General features: G+C 41.7%; 1 protein-coding gene across 1 annotated transcript in view; it reads right to left on the minus strand.

The window, feature by feature from the left end:
- The window catches only part of LOC116810284 (sterol 26-hydroxylase, mitochondrial), a 34,000-nt gene that overhangs the window by 2,499 nt on the left and 15,840 nt on the right, over positions 1 to 15,661 (minus strand). The window contains exons 2-4 of the mRNA XM_032754468.2: positions 3,020 to 3,210; positions 379 to 578; positions 51 to 248 (exon numbers count right to left, since the gene is read on the minus strand). Of these exons, the coding sequence (XP_032610359.1) occupies positions 51 to 248; positions 379 to 578; positions 3,020 to 3,210 (589 nt within the window). The remainder of the gene's footprint in view (positions 1 to 50; positions 249 to 378; positions 579 to 3,019; positions 3,211 to 15,661) is intronic.

Genomic DNA, 15,661 nt, shown 5'->3' on the forward strand with positions numbered 1-15,661 from the left:
CTGGAGTCACCCCCATTTCTCTTCCATGGGCCCAATCTGGGAGTCCTCACCAAAGGAAAAGATGGCATTCCAACCATCCAGGTATCGCTTCCAGAAAGGCAGCACGGGGCGAGTCCACTTGGGGAGGAAGGTGGCATAGAGTGAGTTCTGGAACATTAACCCAATGGATCTGACGAAGGTCACAGTGTCCTCGGGGATGGATCGCTGCAGGCAGCCAACGCGTTTCTCGAACAGGATGTAGCAAATAGCTGAGTAGTGCACAGAGGCCATCACAGGAGGCAGAACCAGGACATATGGAATCCAGGAGCCCTTGAGGAGAGGGAGCACAACCTCCCCCTGACCCATTACCTTCCCCAGCCCCTCTCCCAGCAAGGGTACCTTCCAAGGCAAAGTAGTAGAAGAGTTGAGCCATGTCCGACACCTGGTTCCCCGAAGCGCTCTCCGCCCGCAGCTGGTCCAGTCGAGTCATAAAGTCATCAATCACCTCATTGAAAGCATCTGTATAGAGCGCTGCCTCCGCTGGCTTCAGCAACCGCTGGTTCAGAGCCTGGCGCAGCTGGTACCAGTGGTGTCCTTCCCTGCAGGGACGCAGAGGAACAGCACAAACATAAGCCTCTATGGGGGTTCAATTAAGGGAGATCTTCTCACCCTGAAGTCCACACCCCCCCACCTAGAGTCAAGAGAAATCCCATACTCCTAGAATTTAGAATTATAGAATCACCAAAATCTCAAGTGACAGAATCTTAGAATCCCCAAACCAGAATCTCGCTACAGCAGAGTAGAAGTGGGTATGGTGGGCATCTAGAACCAGACTGTCCAGGACCAAATCACAGATCTGACCACTCCTGGCAGAGAGACCCTAGGTAGATAACTCCTGTGTGCTTCAGTTTCCCTTTCTATAAAATGGGGATAGTAACAGTGCCTATCTGAGTAGGCTTGTTCACATCATTCAAGTGCTTAGCTCAGTGCCTGGTACATGGTGAATGCTTAGCGAATATTGACTGATTATCTTGGAATTATACAGCTCTGGAATCTTCCATATGTCAAATAAGGGGGAGCTGCAGAGGCTAAGGAATAAAGGAGGACCAAGTTAGGGTTCCCAGAATGCTCAGGCTCTGAGCCTTCATGCTCTGCTTGGCTCAGTGGGTTAGAGGGACAGGGAAGCCCACGAGGCTGATGCTCTAGGCTCTTGCCTCAGTCATGCGGTAGACGGTCAGGCCCCCTCCCTGGTTAGGCAAGGGTGCTCACGTGGATGGAAACATACTTCCCATAAGCAAGCTTAATGCCCAAGGACTGCCCCCACTCCCAGCTGTTCCTCAAACCTATTTCCTTTCCTAAGCAAGCTGGGTATGAGTCCATTTTTTTAAAGGCTAGCTATAGAGCAATAAGTACAATATGGTCCAATTTTAAGAGGAGACAAAATCCTACCTATCCACATGTATTTTTGCATGCTCCTGGATAAAGAGGGGAGAATACACAACAAACTGTCAGTACTGGTTCCTAAGGAGGATGCAATAGGAGTGGAAGAGCGAGAGACTTCATATTTTATTATTGGAATTTCCATGGCGAGTATTACTTTTGAATTTTTAAAACCAATAAAGTTTTTTTGTTTGTTGTTTTGTTTTGTTTTGTTTGAGACAGTCTTGCTCTGTCACCCACTCAGCTCACTGCAACCTCCACCTCCCAGGTTCAAGCGATTCTCCTGCCTCAGCCTCCTGAGTAGCTGGGACTACAGGTGCATGCCACCACACCCGGCTAATTTTTTGTATTTTTTTTTTTTTAGTAGAGACGGGGTTTCACCATGTTAGCCAGGATGGTCTTGATCTCCTGACCTCATGATCCGCCCACCTTGGCCTCCCAAAGTGCTGGGATTACAGGCGTGAGCCACCGCGCCCAGTCAAGTCTTTTTTTAATATATATTTTTTATTTTAAAAATTATTATTTATTTAATGACCTTCAACACCCCACCCCAGGAGCTACCTTTATTATATTAGGTGAAAATTGCAAGAAGATAAACTAAAAGTGTTGCTGAAAAACAAATGAAAACCAGAATAGACCCATTTGTTGGGACTTCAAGTTGTTCCAAAAGTAAGACTCTCTCAACAGTAGGAATCGGATACACAGAACTTAAATGTGGTTGTTAAAATATCACTTGGAGGAAACAATGCTTCATAAAATGATATTTTAAAAATATATATGTTAAAACAAAAATTTTAGAACCCCAAACTTATCATGAGTTAGCAGAATAGCTTTTTTTTCCCCAATCATCTGACTCAAAGATTCACAAAAGAGCTTTTAAATGCATGCATATGGTATCATCTATTCAGGAAATTGGCTTTAGAGAAAAAAATGTAAATAGATTACAAAGGGCTCTACATAATGTTTAGCTCTGATTCTAAATCTGAGCTGTCATGTCATAGGTGGCCTGGCCCAGTGAAAACCTGCAACCTAAATCTTGCCCTCAGTGGCAGATGTCAAGTTAAAACGTTTTTTTTTTTTTTCTTTTTTGAAATGGAGTCTCACTCTGTTGCCCAGGCTGGAGTGCAGTGGCATGATCTCGGCTCACTGCAACCTCCACCTCCTGGGTTCAAACGATCCTCCTGCCTCAGCCTCCCAAGTAGCTGGGATTACAGGTACCCACCACCACACCCGGCTAATTTTTGTGTTTTTAGTAGAGACAGGGTTTCACTGTGTTGGCCAAGCTGATCTCGAACCCCTGAACTCAAGTGATCCGCCCACCTCAGCCTCCCAAAGTGCTGGGATTACAGGTGTGCTTTTTGCCATAATTTTAAATGGTGAAAACCACAATGACTTTTGCACCAACCTAATATTTATTAGTGGAGAGCCAATGAATGGTCCCTGGGCTTCAGCACCTCCCAACAACTGCTCTCGAGACTGTCAGGCTTAGAGGATGCAGGGGGTCCTATTCTGCCGGTTATCCACCTGCCTGCCCTGTGCCCACTGTCTTTCGCCCTGGCCCTCTGGGGCCCAGTTCCAGTCCCTTCAGGCCCCAGCTCACGTGGTGAACGGCCCATAGGTCAGGTCGTGCTGGTCCCGGTGCTCCTTCCATAGCTCCATGTCGTTCCGTACTGGGTACTTGCCCTCTTGCCGCATCACTTGCTCCAAGAGCGGGGCACTGGCCAGGTTCACGTGCATCTGAGGCCCTAAGTAGGACATCCACATTGGACCGTACTTGGCCTTGTAAAGCACCTGTGGGGTTCAATCAAAACTGAATAACTGGGCCAAGCTGGGCAGGTGCTTCCAGGACAGGAGATGGGGTGAGGAAGGGTCTGATGGCTACATAAGAGCAAATGGGCTGGGCAAAAAAAAAAAAAAAAAAAAAGTACGTTGTGTATGAGGTAGGCACCAAGACGGCCTGTTGTTCCAGAGGAAGAGCAATAAAAAAAAAAAAAAATGGGCACACAAGGAGCTAGAATATTAGAGCAATGCATGTCTGGTGGAACTGGGGGCATTGAGGTCCTTGGAGGAGTGAAGGTTTGGAAAAATGGGATATATGGCAAACTGAGGTATGTCGAGGTGTATGTTGGGGGCCAGCATTTTAGGGAAACTGAGCCCTTTAGTGAGGTAAGATAGCCTATAGCTCCTTTTTTGTATTTACATCTACTGCAGCTTGCTGTCAATGAAATGATGAATGCTTTATGTAATCAACAAGAAAAAAGAAGACTGATGAGAAAACAGGAAAAACAATAAGCTGGATGAGAAAGTCAGGGTCCAAACATAAGTAAGTAAGCCATGCGGTATGATATTTATTGATTTATTTATTTCCCATGAGTTTCCTGAGCTTCCATATGATTTTGTCTTTGAAATCTAAGAACATGACAAAAAAAGAAATAAAAAAAGTACTGGCCATGTTATGTAATATAATTCTCAAATATTTCATCTTAGAATTTCTAAAGCACTTGACAATTGATATCCACAGCCTCTATGAAATTGACGTTGCTATGATATTCTTATAGTTGCTGCAAATGAGAGGGAAAAGAAACACGTTTTGGGGGGTAAAAATTTAAAATAACCCACAAATCCTAAGACTAAATTTCCTGGGTAAGTTACACCTACAAACTGAAAGAAAATGAAACATAGTGGTTTCCTGGGCACTTCATCTTTCCCAATCTGTTACTGAAGAGATTTTAAGAGGATCAGAATCGGCTCCAGTATAGAAATTAGGCCAAAGAGCTTCTATAAAAGAGACATTACCAATTGTGGGATGAAATCTATCATTCAAATTACATAAGGAAACCTCACCCAACCCATAGTCCAGAAAAGCTCCAACTTTACTGGGTCTTAGTACTGGTGTTAAAAACTGGATTCTCCTAGGACCAATCCAACATAATTGCCTCCAATATATCACCCATTTACCCAGACATCACCCTGAACCAATGGCTGATTCTGCCAATTCCTGGAAGGACAGTCTTGACAAACCCCCAAAATCCATTTAGACCTGTTTCCCATTTCTACCTCCCAGGAACACCTGCCAGTGTGTTCTAATTTTGAACAGTTGATCGTCTGCAAACTGCGGTGAATACGCCTGTTTTCCTGGAAGGAAAATATACTGCTGGTAGGACTCCAAAATAACACATCCCTATTTAGAGGATGATTTGTTAATATTTACAAAAGTACAAGCAAATTTATAAACAAAGCACGAGACATCCACATAATGAAATACTATGTCACCTTAAAAAGGAATGAAGAAATTCCTTGTGTACTAATACAGAAAGATATTCAAGATAGATCATTATGTGAAAAAGTATATCTTTTGCCTAAGAAAGGGGGTCTAAAATAAGAATATATAGTATTTGCATTTGCTTTTATAGAAAAATACTGGATGGATACATAAGAAAGTGATTACTTTCTTATGATTAAGTGATGTTAAAGTGATAACTGGACCGGGCATGGTGACTCACCCCTATAATCCCAGCACTTTGGGAGGCCAAGGCAGGAGGATCACTTGAGCTAAGGAGTTTGAGATCAGCCTTGGCAACATGGCAAAACCCTGTCTCTACAAAAAAAAAAAAAAAATTCGCTGGGCATAGCAGTGTGCGCCTGTGATCCCAGCTACTCGGAGGCTGAGGTGGGAGAATTGCTTGAAGTCAAAGCTGCATTGAGCCATGACTGTACCCACTGAACTCCAGCCTAGGTGACAGAGTGAGACTCTGTCTCTAAATAAATAAATATAAAGTGATTACTATGGGAGGGTCAGGGGAGCAGCGGAGGGGGTCAGACTGCTTAATGTGTATCATGTTCTATTGTTTGAGTTTTGAACTATGATAATGTATTACCTATTCAAACTTTTAAAATCTAAAGGTACAAAAAGAAATGTTTTCTGAAACAGTAAGTCATCTGACATTGACCAGATAGTTCTAGAAGGCAGAGAAACCTTGCTGAGCCTCTGAATTCATGTAAATACTCCTTAGATTTATAAGTGCCCCAGCCATATCGTTTTCCTATGAGTGAGTTTTGTTTTTTTTCTTAAAGGTTGCTTTTTAAAAAATACTTTACATACACATCTATTTTCCTCTATTAAATTCCCTAGGAGGGCCGGGTGCAGTGGCTCATGCTTGTAATCCCAGCACTTCGGGAGGCTGAGGGAGGCAAATCACAAGGTCAGGAGACCAACCTGGCCAACATGGTGAAACGCCGTCTCTACTAAAAATACAAAAAATTAGCTAGGCATGTTGGCGGGCACCTGTAATCCCAGCTACTCGGGAGACTGAGGCAGGAGAATCGCTTGAACACGGGAGGTGGAGGTTGCAGTGAGCCAAGATCATGCCACTGCACTCCAGCCTGGGTGACAATGTGAGACTCCATCTCAAAAAAAAAAAAAAAGAAAAAAAATTCCCTAGGAGACCTGTCCTAAAAGTAGGCTTAATTTGTTTCCAGTTTAAGATATTAATAATAATAATTGCACGTGTTTCCATAGAGCTGACCATAAACCAGACACTGTTCCAAGCATTTTACTTATATTAGCTCATTCAATCCTCACTACAGCTGTTTGGGGTAGGTTTAATATTACCACAATTTTGCCGATGAGGAAACTGAGGCCCAAAGAAGTTGCTGAAGGTCACTTTATCAGTAAGTAGCAGAGTCAGGATTCAAACTCCAAACACCTGGCTGGAGGCCATGCTCTGAACCACTTGCTCCACGGATCCCTGAGAAAACAACTATGTCCTTCTAACTGGAAACAAACGTAGGCCTTTGAAAAGCGTGTACTATTTTAAAACCACAATACTATGCAATAACAACCCAGGATTCCTCAACTGTGGCACTGTTAATACTCGGAGTGGCTAATTCTATGTTGTAGCCGACAGTCGTGTGCATTGCCGGGTGCCTAGCAGCATCCCTGGCCTCTCCCCACAAGTACCGCACCCCCTCTGAGTTGTGGCTACCACAGATGTCTCTAGACATTTCCAAAATGTCCCCTGGGGGACGAAATCACCATAGATTGAGAACTACTGCAGTAAGTCCAGCCTCTTAATATGTCTCTTAATTCTTTAATTTTAGAAGACCTGTTTAAAACAAATATATACCATTTTGAAGAAATATGTATCTAAAGTTTGGTTTCTTATCCTTCTGTTAAGTTGAAGTAAACTTACATATAACATTTTAATAAAAATCTGAACAGCAGTTATCTCAATGGTGGTAAACAGTGCTTTACAACTTACTTTCTTCTCTATACTGTGATTTATTTTTCAAAATTTTTTGCCACGTTCTTGAAATCAGGGGGAAAAAGTTATATTTTAAAAGGAGATAAATAATACCAGCTTCTTTCCTGGAATCCAAAGCCTCTGAGCCCACTTCCTGGCTGTCAGTATGGAGGTTTCTGGGACATTTCTCCTTTTAGCTAAGCCATGCGTTCTTCCTTCATGCTCCTCAGTTAGTTTAGTTAGTGGAACTTAACAAGGATCTGCTTATGTAAGAAGTTATTTTAGAAAGACAGCAGGATACTTGCTGAGAGATGTATGCTGTGTCTGTGATCCTGCCATTAGATCGTAACCTGAGCCAGTTGGAAAGTCCCAGCATTCTCAGATGGGTCCTGTCTAAGAGCCACTTTGCAGAACAAAGATCATCTTTCAGGATGAATGGGAGGGTTAGCCCCCATCTGACGAAACTCCAAAGCGGGAGAATGTTGAATTCATTCAACATTCATTTATGAATCTCGTATCCTGTTCCTCCTATACTGTTCAAGGGGCTAGGGATACAGCAGTAAGCACAGCATAAAAGACCATTCTTAAAGAGTTTTTATCCTAGTGCATGGGCCAGACAGTTGAGAATTTGATTACATATGTTCCTAAACGGTTTTCTAATTATTTTGTGGATGTCTTGTCTCTTCAACTAAATTGAAAATCCTCAAGGGTGGAAACCATGTCATACTTCTTTATGACATCCCAAATTGTTGGGCACACTGCTAAGCACATTAATAAGACACTCAGTACATACTTAACAGTTGTCAATGAATCCAGCAGATAGAAACATGTTGCAGACAATGCAAAGAACATGAGAGAGACAGAGACAGATATAGAAAGGGGGTGGGGAAGAGAGTACGTAGGAAACTGGTTAACAGTAGCTCCTCTGGAGTTTTAAGAACCTGGAAGAACAATCTGAAAGGAAATTAAGAAAATAATTCCATTTACAATAACCTCTGTTGTGGACTGAATGTCTGCACTCCCCTCAAATTCTTATGTTGAAACCCTAACCCCGTGTTGCTGTATTTGTTGATGGGGCCTTTAAGGAAGTAATTAAGGTTAAATGGGGTCATAAGGGTGGGGCCCTGATCTGATAGAATTAGTGTCTTCATAATAGGAGACATCAGAGAGCTTGCCCTCTAGGGCACAGGGAGAAGGCAGCCAACTACAAGCCAGGAAGACAGCCCTCATCAGAAACCAACCACTGGCACCCTGATCTCTGATTTCTAGCCTACAGAACTGTGAGAAAATAAATTTATTGTTTAAGCCATCCAGTCTGTGGTATTTTGTTATGGCAGCCCAAACAGACTAATAGATAGTATCCAAAAGATAAAATACCTAGGAATACATTTAACCAAGGAGGTGAAACATTTGAACACTGAAAACTACTAGACACTGCTGAAGGAAATTAAAGACCTAAATAAGTGGAAAGTCATCCATGTTCATGGATTAGGAGACTTAATATTGTTAAAATGGCAGTACTCCCCAAGGCAAACTACAAATTCAATGCATTCCCTATCAAAATTCCATAGCCTTTTTGCAGAAGCGGAAAACCTGATCCTAAAATTAATATGGAACTGCAAGAGGCCCTAAATAGCCAAAACAATATTAAAAAAGAAAACAATGTTGGAACATTCCCATTTTCTGATTTTGAAACTTACTACAAAGCTACAGTAATCAAAACAGTATGTTACTGGCATAAGTGTAGACATATAGACCAATGGAATACAACTGAGAATTCAGAAATACACTGGAACATCTACAGTCAACTGATTTTTGACAAGGGTGCACAGACCATTCAATGGAGAAAGAAAGTCTCTTTAACAAATGGTACTGGGACCACTGGATAACTAAATGCAAAAGAACGAAGCTGGACCCCTACCTCACTCCATATACAAAAATTAATTCAAAATGGATCAACAATCTAAAGAGAAGAACTAAAACTATAAAACTCTTTGAATAAAATATAAGGGTAAGTCTTCATGACCCTGGATATGTCAATGAATTCTTAGATTTGATAACAAAGGCATGAGCAATTTTTTTAAAATAGATAAATAGTTCTTCATAAAAATTAAAAACTTTTGGCCAGGCATGGTGGCTCACACCTGTAATCCCAGCACTTTGGGAGGCCGAGGTGGGCAGATTACCTGAAGGCAGGAATTCAAGACTAGCCTGGCCAAAATGGTGAAACCCCATCTCTACTAAAAATACAAAAATTAGGCAGGTGTGGTGGTGCATGCTTGTAGTCCCAGCTACTCAGGAGGCTGAGGCAGGAGAATCACTTGAACCCAGGAGGTGGAGGCTGCAGTGAGCTGAGATGGCACCACTACACTCCAGCCTGAGCGACAGAGTAAAACTCCCATCTAAAAAAAAAAAAAAAAAAAAAAAATGGCAGGGCACGGTGGTTCACACCTGTAATCCCAGCACTTTGGGAGGCTGAAGTGGACTGATCACAACATCAAGAGATCAAGAGCATCCTGGCCAACATGGTGAAACCCTTTCTCTACTAAAAATACAAAAATTAGCTGGGTGTGGTGGCGTGTGCCTGTAGTCCCAACTACCTGGGAGGCTGAAGCAGGAGAATCACTTGAACCTGGAAGGCAGAGGTTGCAGTGCCAAGATTGCACTACTGCACTCCAGCCTGGCAATAGAACGAGACTCGGTCTCAAAAAAAAAATTTAAAACTTTTGTGCATCGAAGGACCTTACCAAGAATGTGAAAAGACAACTTATAGAATGAGAGAAAATATTTGTAAATCATATATCTGATAAGGGTTTAATATCCAGAGTATACAAAGAACTGTTACAACCCAACAACAAAAAGACACATTCAGTTTAAAAAAATAAGCAAAGAATGGCTGGGCGTGGTGGCTCACGCCCGTTATACCAGCACTTTGGGAGGCCAAGGCAGGGCAGATCACTCGAGTCCAGGAGTTTGAGACCAGCAATTCAAGACCAGCCTGGCCAATATGGCAAAACCCTGTCTCTACTAAAAATACAAAAATTAGCCAGGAGTGATGGTGCACACTTGTAGTCCCAGTTACTTGGGAGGCTGAGGCATGAGAATCACTTTAACCCAAGAGGCAGAGGTTGCAGTGAGCCGAGATCACACCACTGCACTCCAGCCTGAGTGACAGAATGAGACTATGCCTCAAAATAAATAAATAAATAAATAAATAAATAAATAAAAAAAATAAGCAAAGAACTTGAATAGACATTTCCCCAACGAAGATATGCAAATGGCCTATAATCACATGAAAAGATGTTCAACATCATTTGTCATTAAGGAAATGCAAACCAAAGCCACTGTTAACCACTAGAATGGCTTAAAAACAGAGAAAAAAAGAAAATAACAGTATCAGTTCCCAGATCCTAGATGAGGGAGCAGAGGCTGGTTTATTCTTATTTATTTGCCCTCCGAAGAAAACATCGGCTGTCTCTCTTTTCTACAGGAAATGGAGTACTATTTTTCTCCCAGCAACAAACTGGTAGTAAGCAACCTTCTGGAGGAGTAAACAGAAATGTGAGTGCTTCCTCACCTTTGACAAGCTGCTAGAACAACGTTCCAAAAAGCAGCAGAAACTCATGCATCTTGAGAATCAAAGCTCTTTGAATGAGCAAGAAATAGTAAAGACCTTATAGGAAGTAAATAATTAATTAGCAGATGGAAAAAGCATGGGGTAACAACGCAAGTAGCTCTGTTTCTTCACATCTTAACCTAGTCTTTTTTTTTTTAATTTTCTTTTTAACTCTCAGCAAGGCAAGTTACTTCTATAGAAGGGTGCACCCTTACAGATGGAGCGATGGTGAGCGCACACTTGGACAAGGGAGGGGAAGGGGTTCTTCCTTCCCCTCCTGACAAACGTGGCCCCTGCTGCTGTGTCATTCCCCTATTGGCTAGGGCTAGGCCGCACAGGCTAAACTAATTCTGATTGTTCTTAGCCTAGTCTTAAATAAGAGGAAACAAATAAGTGAACAAATGTCATTAAAGCAACTAGTTGATTATTTGGGGAGAAAGTATAGTTAGAACCCACATCCGTGGTCATTGCTGGCCTAAAAAGTGCCTTAAATAGGAATTAGAAAAAAAGAAAAAAAGCCTGCTCGGGTCAGATTCAGCTGCAGCCCCAGCCACAGCCCAGGGCCTGGCAAGCCAAATGCAGGCTCCATTCCTGCTCCTCATGTGACCCCCTGGTCAGGCACCTGCCTTGTGGACCTCACACCATACACAGAAACTAATCCCAGGTGGGATAAAGATTTTAAAAGAAACTACAAAAAGATAAGAAGAAAATATGTATGAATACACAATTCAAAAACTTGTTAGAAAAATAGACGTAAAAACAGAAATAGGGAATTTACAAAAAAAGAAATATAAATAGTAAATCTATGCAGAAAATAGGTTCAATCTTACAAATAAGAACATGCAGAATATATATCATGAAGATATACCATTTTCAACTATGATATTTGCAGAGACTGTTTTTGCAAATATCATAGTTGAAAATGGTATGTCTTTGTGACATGTATTCTGCATGTACTTATTTGCAAAAAATAATTGTTTTTGTTTTTTGGGCTTTTTTTTTTGAGATGGAATCTCACTCTGTTGCTCAGGCTGGAGTGCAGTGGCACCATCTCAGCTCACTGCAACCTCCACTTCCAGGGTTCAAGCGATTCTCCTGCCTCAGCCTCCTGAGTAGCTGGGATTACAGGCATGCACCACCATATGACTGGCTAATTTTTTTGTATTTTAATAGAGACAGGGTTTCACCAGGCTGGTCTCGAACTCCTGACCTCACATGATCCCCTCACCTCGGCCTCCCAAAGTGCTGAGATTACAAGCAACGTGAGCCACCACGTGTGGCCCTGTTTTTGTTTTTTGGAATGCCCTTTATCATGCAAAACTATTCCCTTTGTAACTTTTCTGGAAGACAATTTGGCAGGTGCTACATATCAAAGATCTGAACAAAATCCTTTATCACAATGGTTCCATTTTAGGAGTTTTATTCTAAGAAAATAATTGAGAATGTACAGAAACATTTAGTGCTAGATATATTAATGTTAATCAAAGCTTTATACATAAAAAATCTGAATGTATACAAACAGAGTTCAGTAAATTCTGATGTAGCCATCCAATAAAATGCTTTTCAGCCATTAAAAATTGTTATATAAGTGTGTTTATTGAAAAATATATTCATATTTATTTTTCTGTAAAATAGCAAGTTACAAAAGAGAGCATCCAGTATGCTTTTATTTTAAAAACATATATATGTAGATGACATATGGGGAAAACAGACAATGCCTGTCTGCTTATAACAGCATCATGGGTGTATTTATGTAGTCATTTCACAAACGCTTATTAAGAACCTATGGGTATAAGGCATTGTGCTATGTGATGGGTGTTGGGAATATGGAAGATTTAAATTTTCTTCTTTTTGTTTCTTTATATTTTCTCATTTCTCTAAAATATGCATATACTACTTCTGCAAGTTATTTCAATTCTAAATGGCATTTTCTATTAAATGTGGTATGTAGCCACAAAATTAGCATGTAATTGTAACTCATATTTATGTGATTTTTTTAAAGGTAATTTTTATAGGAAAAGAAAGTGCTTGTCTCATGATCATGTGTTTTTATTTATTTATTTATTTATTTTTATTTTTTTGTGAGCCACCACACAAAATAACACTGGCTGACTTGGAGTGTCTTATCTTTATTTCTTCTACCAAGCTGCATGACTTTGCCATAGCACCCTTAAGACCTTCCATATAAACAAAGGCTTGGACTCAGCCTTCCCTGAGCCTTGAAGACTGATTGCCCTGTGATCCTCCTGGAACACTGAAGAATGGGAGGCCCCTCCCACTCCTCACCGGCCTCCCCATCTTCCTCAGAGGTCTCCCAAGACAGCTTCTCATCACCTCTCAGGTTCTGAGATACGGACTTTCTGCCTTGTCCTCTCTCAGAAAAGAGTTGCAGAATATAAAACCCCTTGGCTGCAGTCTAGCAGGAGTTTCTCAGCAATGGGGGTACCCCACAACTTGCATTGCAGTCACCTGTCTGCTTGTGTTTTGGAAAGATCTTACCCCCCTCAAGATGAACAGGACTAGGGCAGAAACCCAAGTCCCTCCTTCTCTGAGGAGGACCAGAGGCTTTATGCACTGGTCAAGGTGTGCTGGGGACATGATGGCAACCACAGTGTCCAACCTGTTCAGCCTTTTCCGACACTGGGCACAAGTCATTGGGGCACCGAGAAATACCCATGGGTATTGTCAAAAAATTAATTTAACTGGATTTGGAAGAAACTCTCAGATTGGACAGTGGACTCATGTAATTTTGTGGATATATTAATAAGGATTCTCCGAAAAAAAAAAAAGAAAGAAACAATAGGATGTATGTATATAGGGAGAGATTTATTTTACAGAATTGGCTCACATGATCATGGAGGTTGGTGTTAGGTTAGCCGAGAGAAAGGAAAAATAGACCCAAAGTCAGGCAAGCAAGTTTTTGTTAACCTGCCGGCTGCCCCCTTAACAGTCAGAGAGGAAGCAGCCCCAAGCTTACAGAATGAGGGGTTTATATTGGGGAGGGGAGTTTGAGGCAGTTCTTTGGTATGGCCGCATCCTGAGGTTGTTTGCTGGTTAATTTTGCCACATATCACCTTGTGACATTTATGGTAGCAGCTAGATGAACAGGAACTTACAGGAGGGTGTAGGTAAAGTTTGTTTAGGCTTCCCATGACCTCCCCCTGTGCAGTCTGGATGGTTTGTAATTGGGGTTTGCTTATCACAGCAAGGTCTGATAAGTGAAGTCTGCTGGCTTCACCGCAGCGCCTAGATAAGGGCTTAGAAAAGTAAAGAGGCTTGGGGGAAGGGTGGGCAGCACGGAGAAGAGTTGCAGAGCATTAGGGCAAGGGGTGGGCAGCACCAAGAAACTTTTTGGGGCAGTTTGTCCCTAACACTTGGCAAGTATAAAATCTGCAGCACAGGCTGGCTGGAAATTCCAACAGAGGTCAATAATCCAATCTTGAATCTGAAGGTGGTCTGGAGGCAGATTCATTCCCCTTCTAGGGACTTCAGTCTTTTCGCATAAGGCCTTCTACTGCTTGAACAAGGCCCACCTACATTACGGAGGGTAATCTGCTTTACTCAAAGTCTACCAATTTCATGGGTTGGTTTGTTTGTTTGTTTTTTGAGATCGAGTCTCGCTCTGTCACCCAGGCTGGACTGCAGTGGCACAATCTCAGCTCACTACAATTTCTGCCTCCTGGATTCAAGCAATTCTCATCTCTCAGCCTCCCAAATATCTGGGATTACAGGCATATGCCACCACATCCAACTAATTTTTGTGTTTTTAGTAGAGACAGGGTTTCGCCATGTTGCCCAGGCTGGTCTCGAACTCCTAGACTCAAGTGATCCATCCGCCTCAGCCTCCCAAAGTGCTGGGATTACAGGTGTGAGCCACTGTGCCTGGCCTAGGCTTGCTAAATGTTTTAAGGTTCTAAACTGCCTTTTGGGTTTTGAGAACTATTTGACTTGCCTACTTCACAATTGGTAAGTGGGACATATGGAATTAACCACACCCTTAATTATGCTGGAAGGATTCAAACCTTGGCTACACCTAGCACACAAAACAATTTACCAGGTTTTACATTAAAGTTAAAATTGCCAGGAGTTACCATTATAACATGTAATTGAAACCACTGAAAATAGATTTATATGCAAGGTGTGTAAGAACAATAAAATGTATTTTTAATAAAAGATTATAAGAAGGCTGGGCATGGTAACCCATGCCTGTAATCCCAGAACTTTGAGAGGCCAAGGCAGGTGGATTACCTGAGGTCAGGAGCTCGAGACTAGCCTGGCCAACATGGTGAAACCCCATCTCTACTAGAAATACAAAAAAATTAGCCAAGCATGGTGGTACATGCCTATAATCCCAGCTACTCGGGAGGCTGAGGCATGAGAATTGCTTGAACCTGGGGGGCAGAGGTTACAGTGAGCTGAGATCACACCACTGCACTCCAGCCTGGGCAACAGAGCGAGACTCTGTCTCAAAAAAAAAAAAAAAAAAAAAAAAAGATTATAAGAAGGCATGAAAATGTAAATTCTTGCCTAGGGTTAAAAGATTGTTTTAAATTAGATAAGATAAAGCTAAAAATTCAAACAAGTAGTGAAAGGATTATAAAAATTAATCTTGCAAAATTCTGTGTGTGAACATATTGACTAAATTCCAAAGGGTATTATATGCTTTTTCTGTAAATTGAGCATTGAAATAAAAGCACAAGATACTCTTAAGGCACTAATCTGCTCTTTAGCAAAATTTGTGAAGGGTTATAAAAGGTTTTTTGCTTTTAAGTTTCTGAGTCATCATTTTGGCAAAATAAATAATTTATGATAATCTAGAATTCTATTTCATAACATCAGGTGTTCTAAACCTCTAACATATTTAACAGCCTTCCCAATATCAAACTTCAGTTTCAAAATTGTCTTTCCTGATGCATGGCTTTTTGGATGGTTCAGAGGGTCTCTGGAAAAGGTAAACAGGATAATTTGTCATGTTTAGAGATTGCCAAAATGGTGTTCGATCTTCTTTAGGTTATATCTTGGTGAATAATGCTGATACATGTTCCAAAATTGTATGGGATCTCTAATTCTGATGTCTGAGTATATGCTACCAATTATAATTAAGGCCAGGCACAATGGCTCATGCCTGTAATCCCTGCACCTTGGGAGGCAAGGCAGGTGGGTCACCTGAGATCAGGAGTTCAAAACCTGCCTGGCCAACATGGTGAAACCCCATCTCTACAAACAATACAAAACACTAGCCAGGCGTGGTGGTGGGCGCCTGTAATCCCAGCTACTCGGGAGACTGAGGCAGGAGAATTGCTTGAACCTGGGAGGCAGAGGGAGATTGCAGTGAGCCGAGATCATGCCATTGCACTCCAGCCTGGGCAACAAGAGCAAAACT

This window comes from Hylobates moloch, unplaced genomic scaffold (assembly GCF_009828535.3).
Source record: "Hylobates moloch isolate HMO894 unplaced genomic scaffold, HMol_V3 SCAFFOLD_1, whole genome shotgun sequence".
Classification (NCBI taxonomy): domain Eukaryota; kingdom Metazoa; phylum Chordata; class Mammalia; order Primates; family Hylobatidae; genus Hylobates; species Hylobates moloch.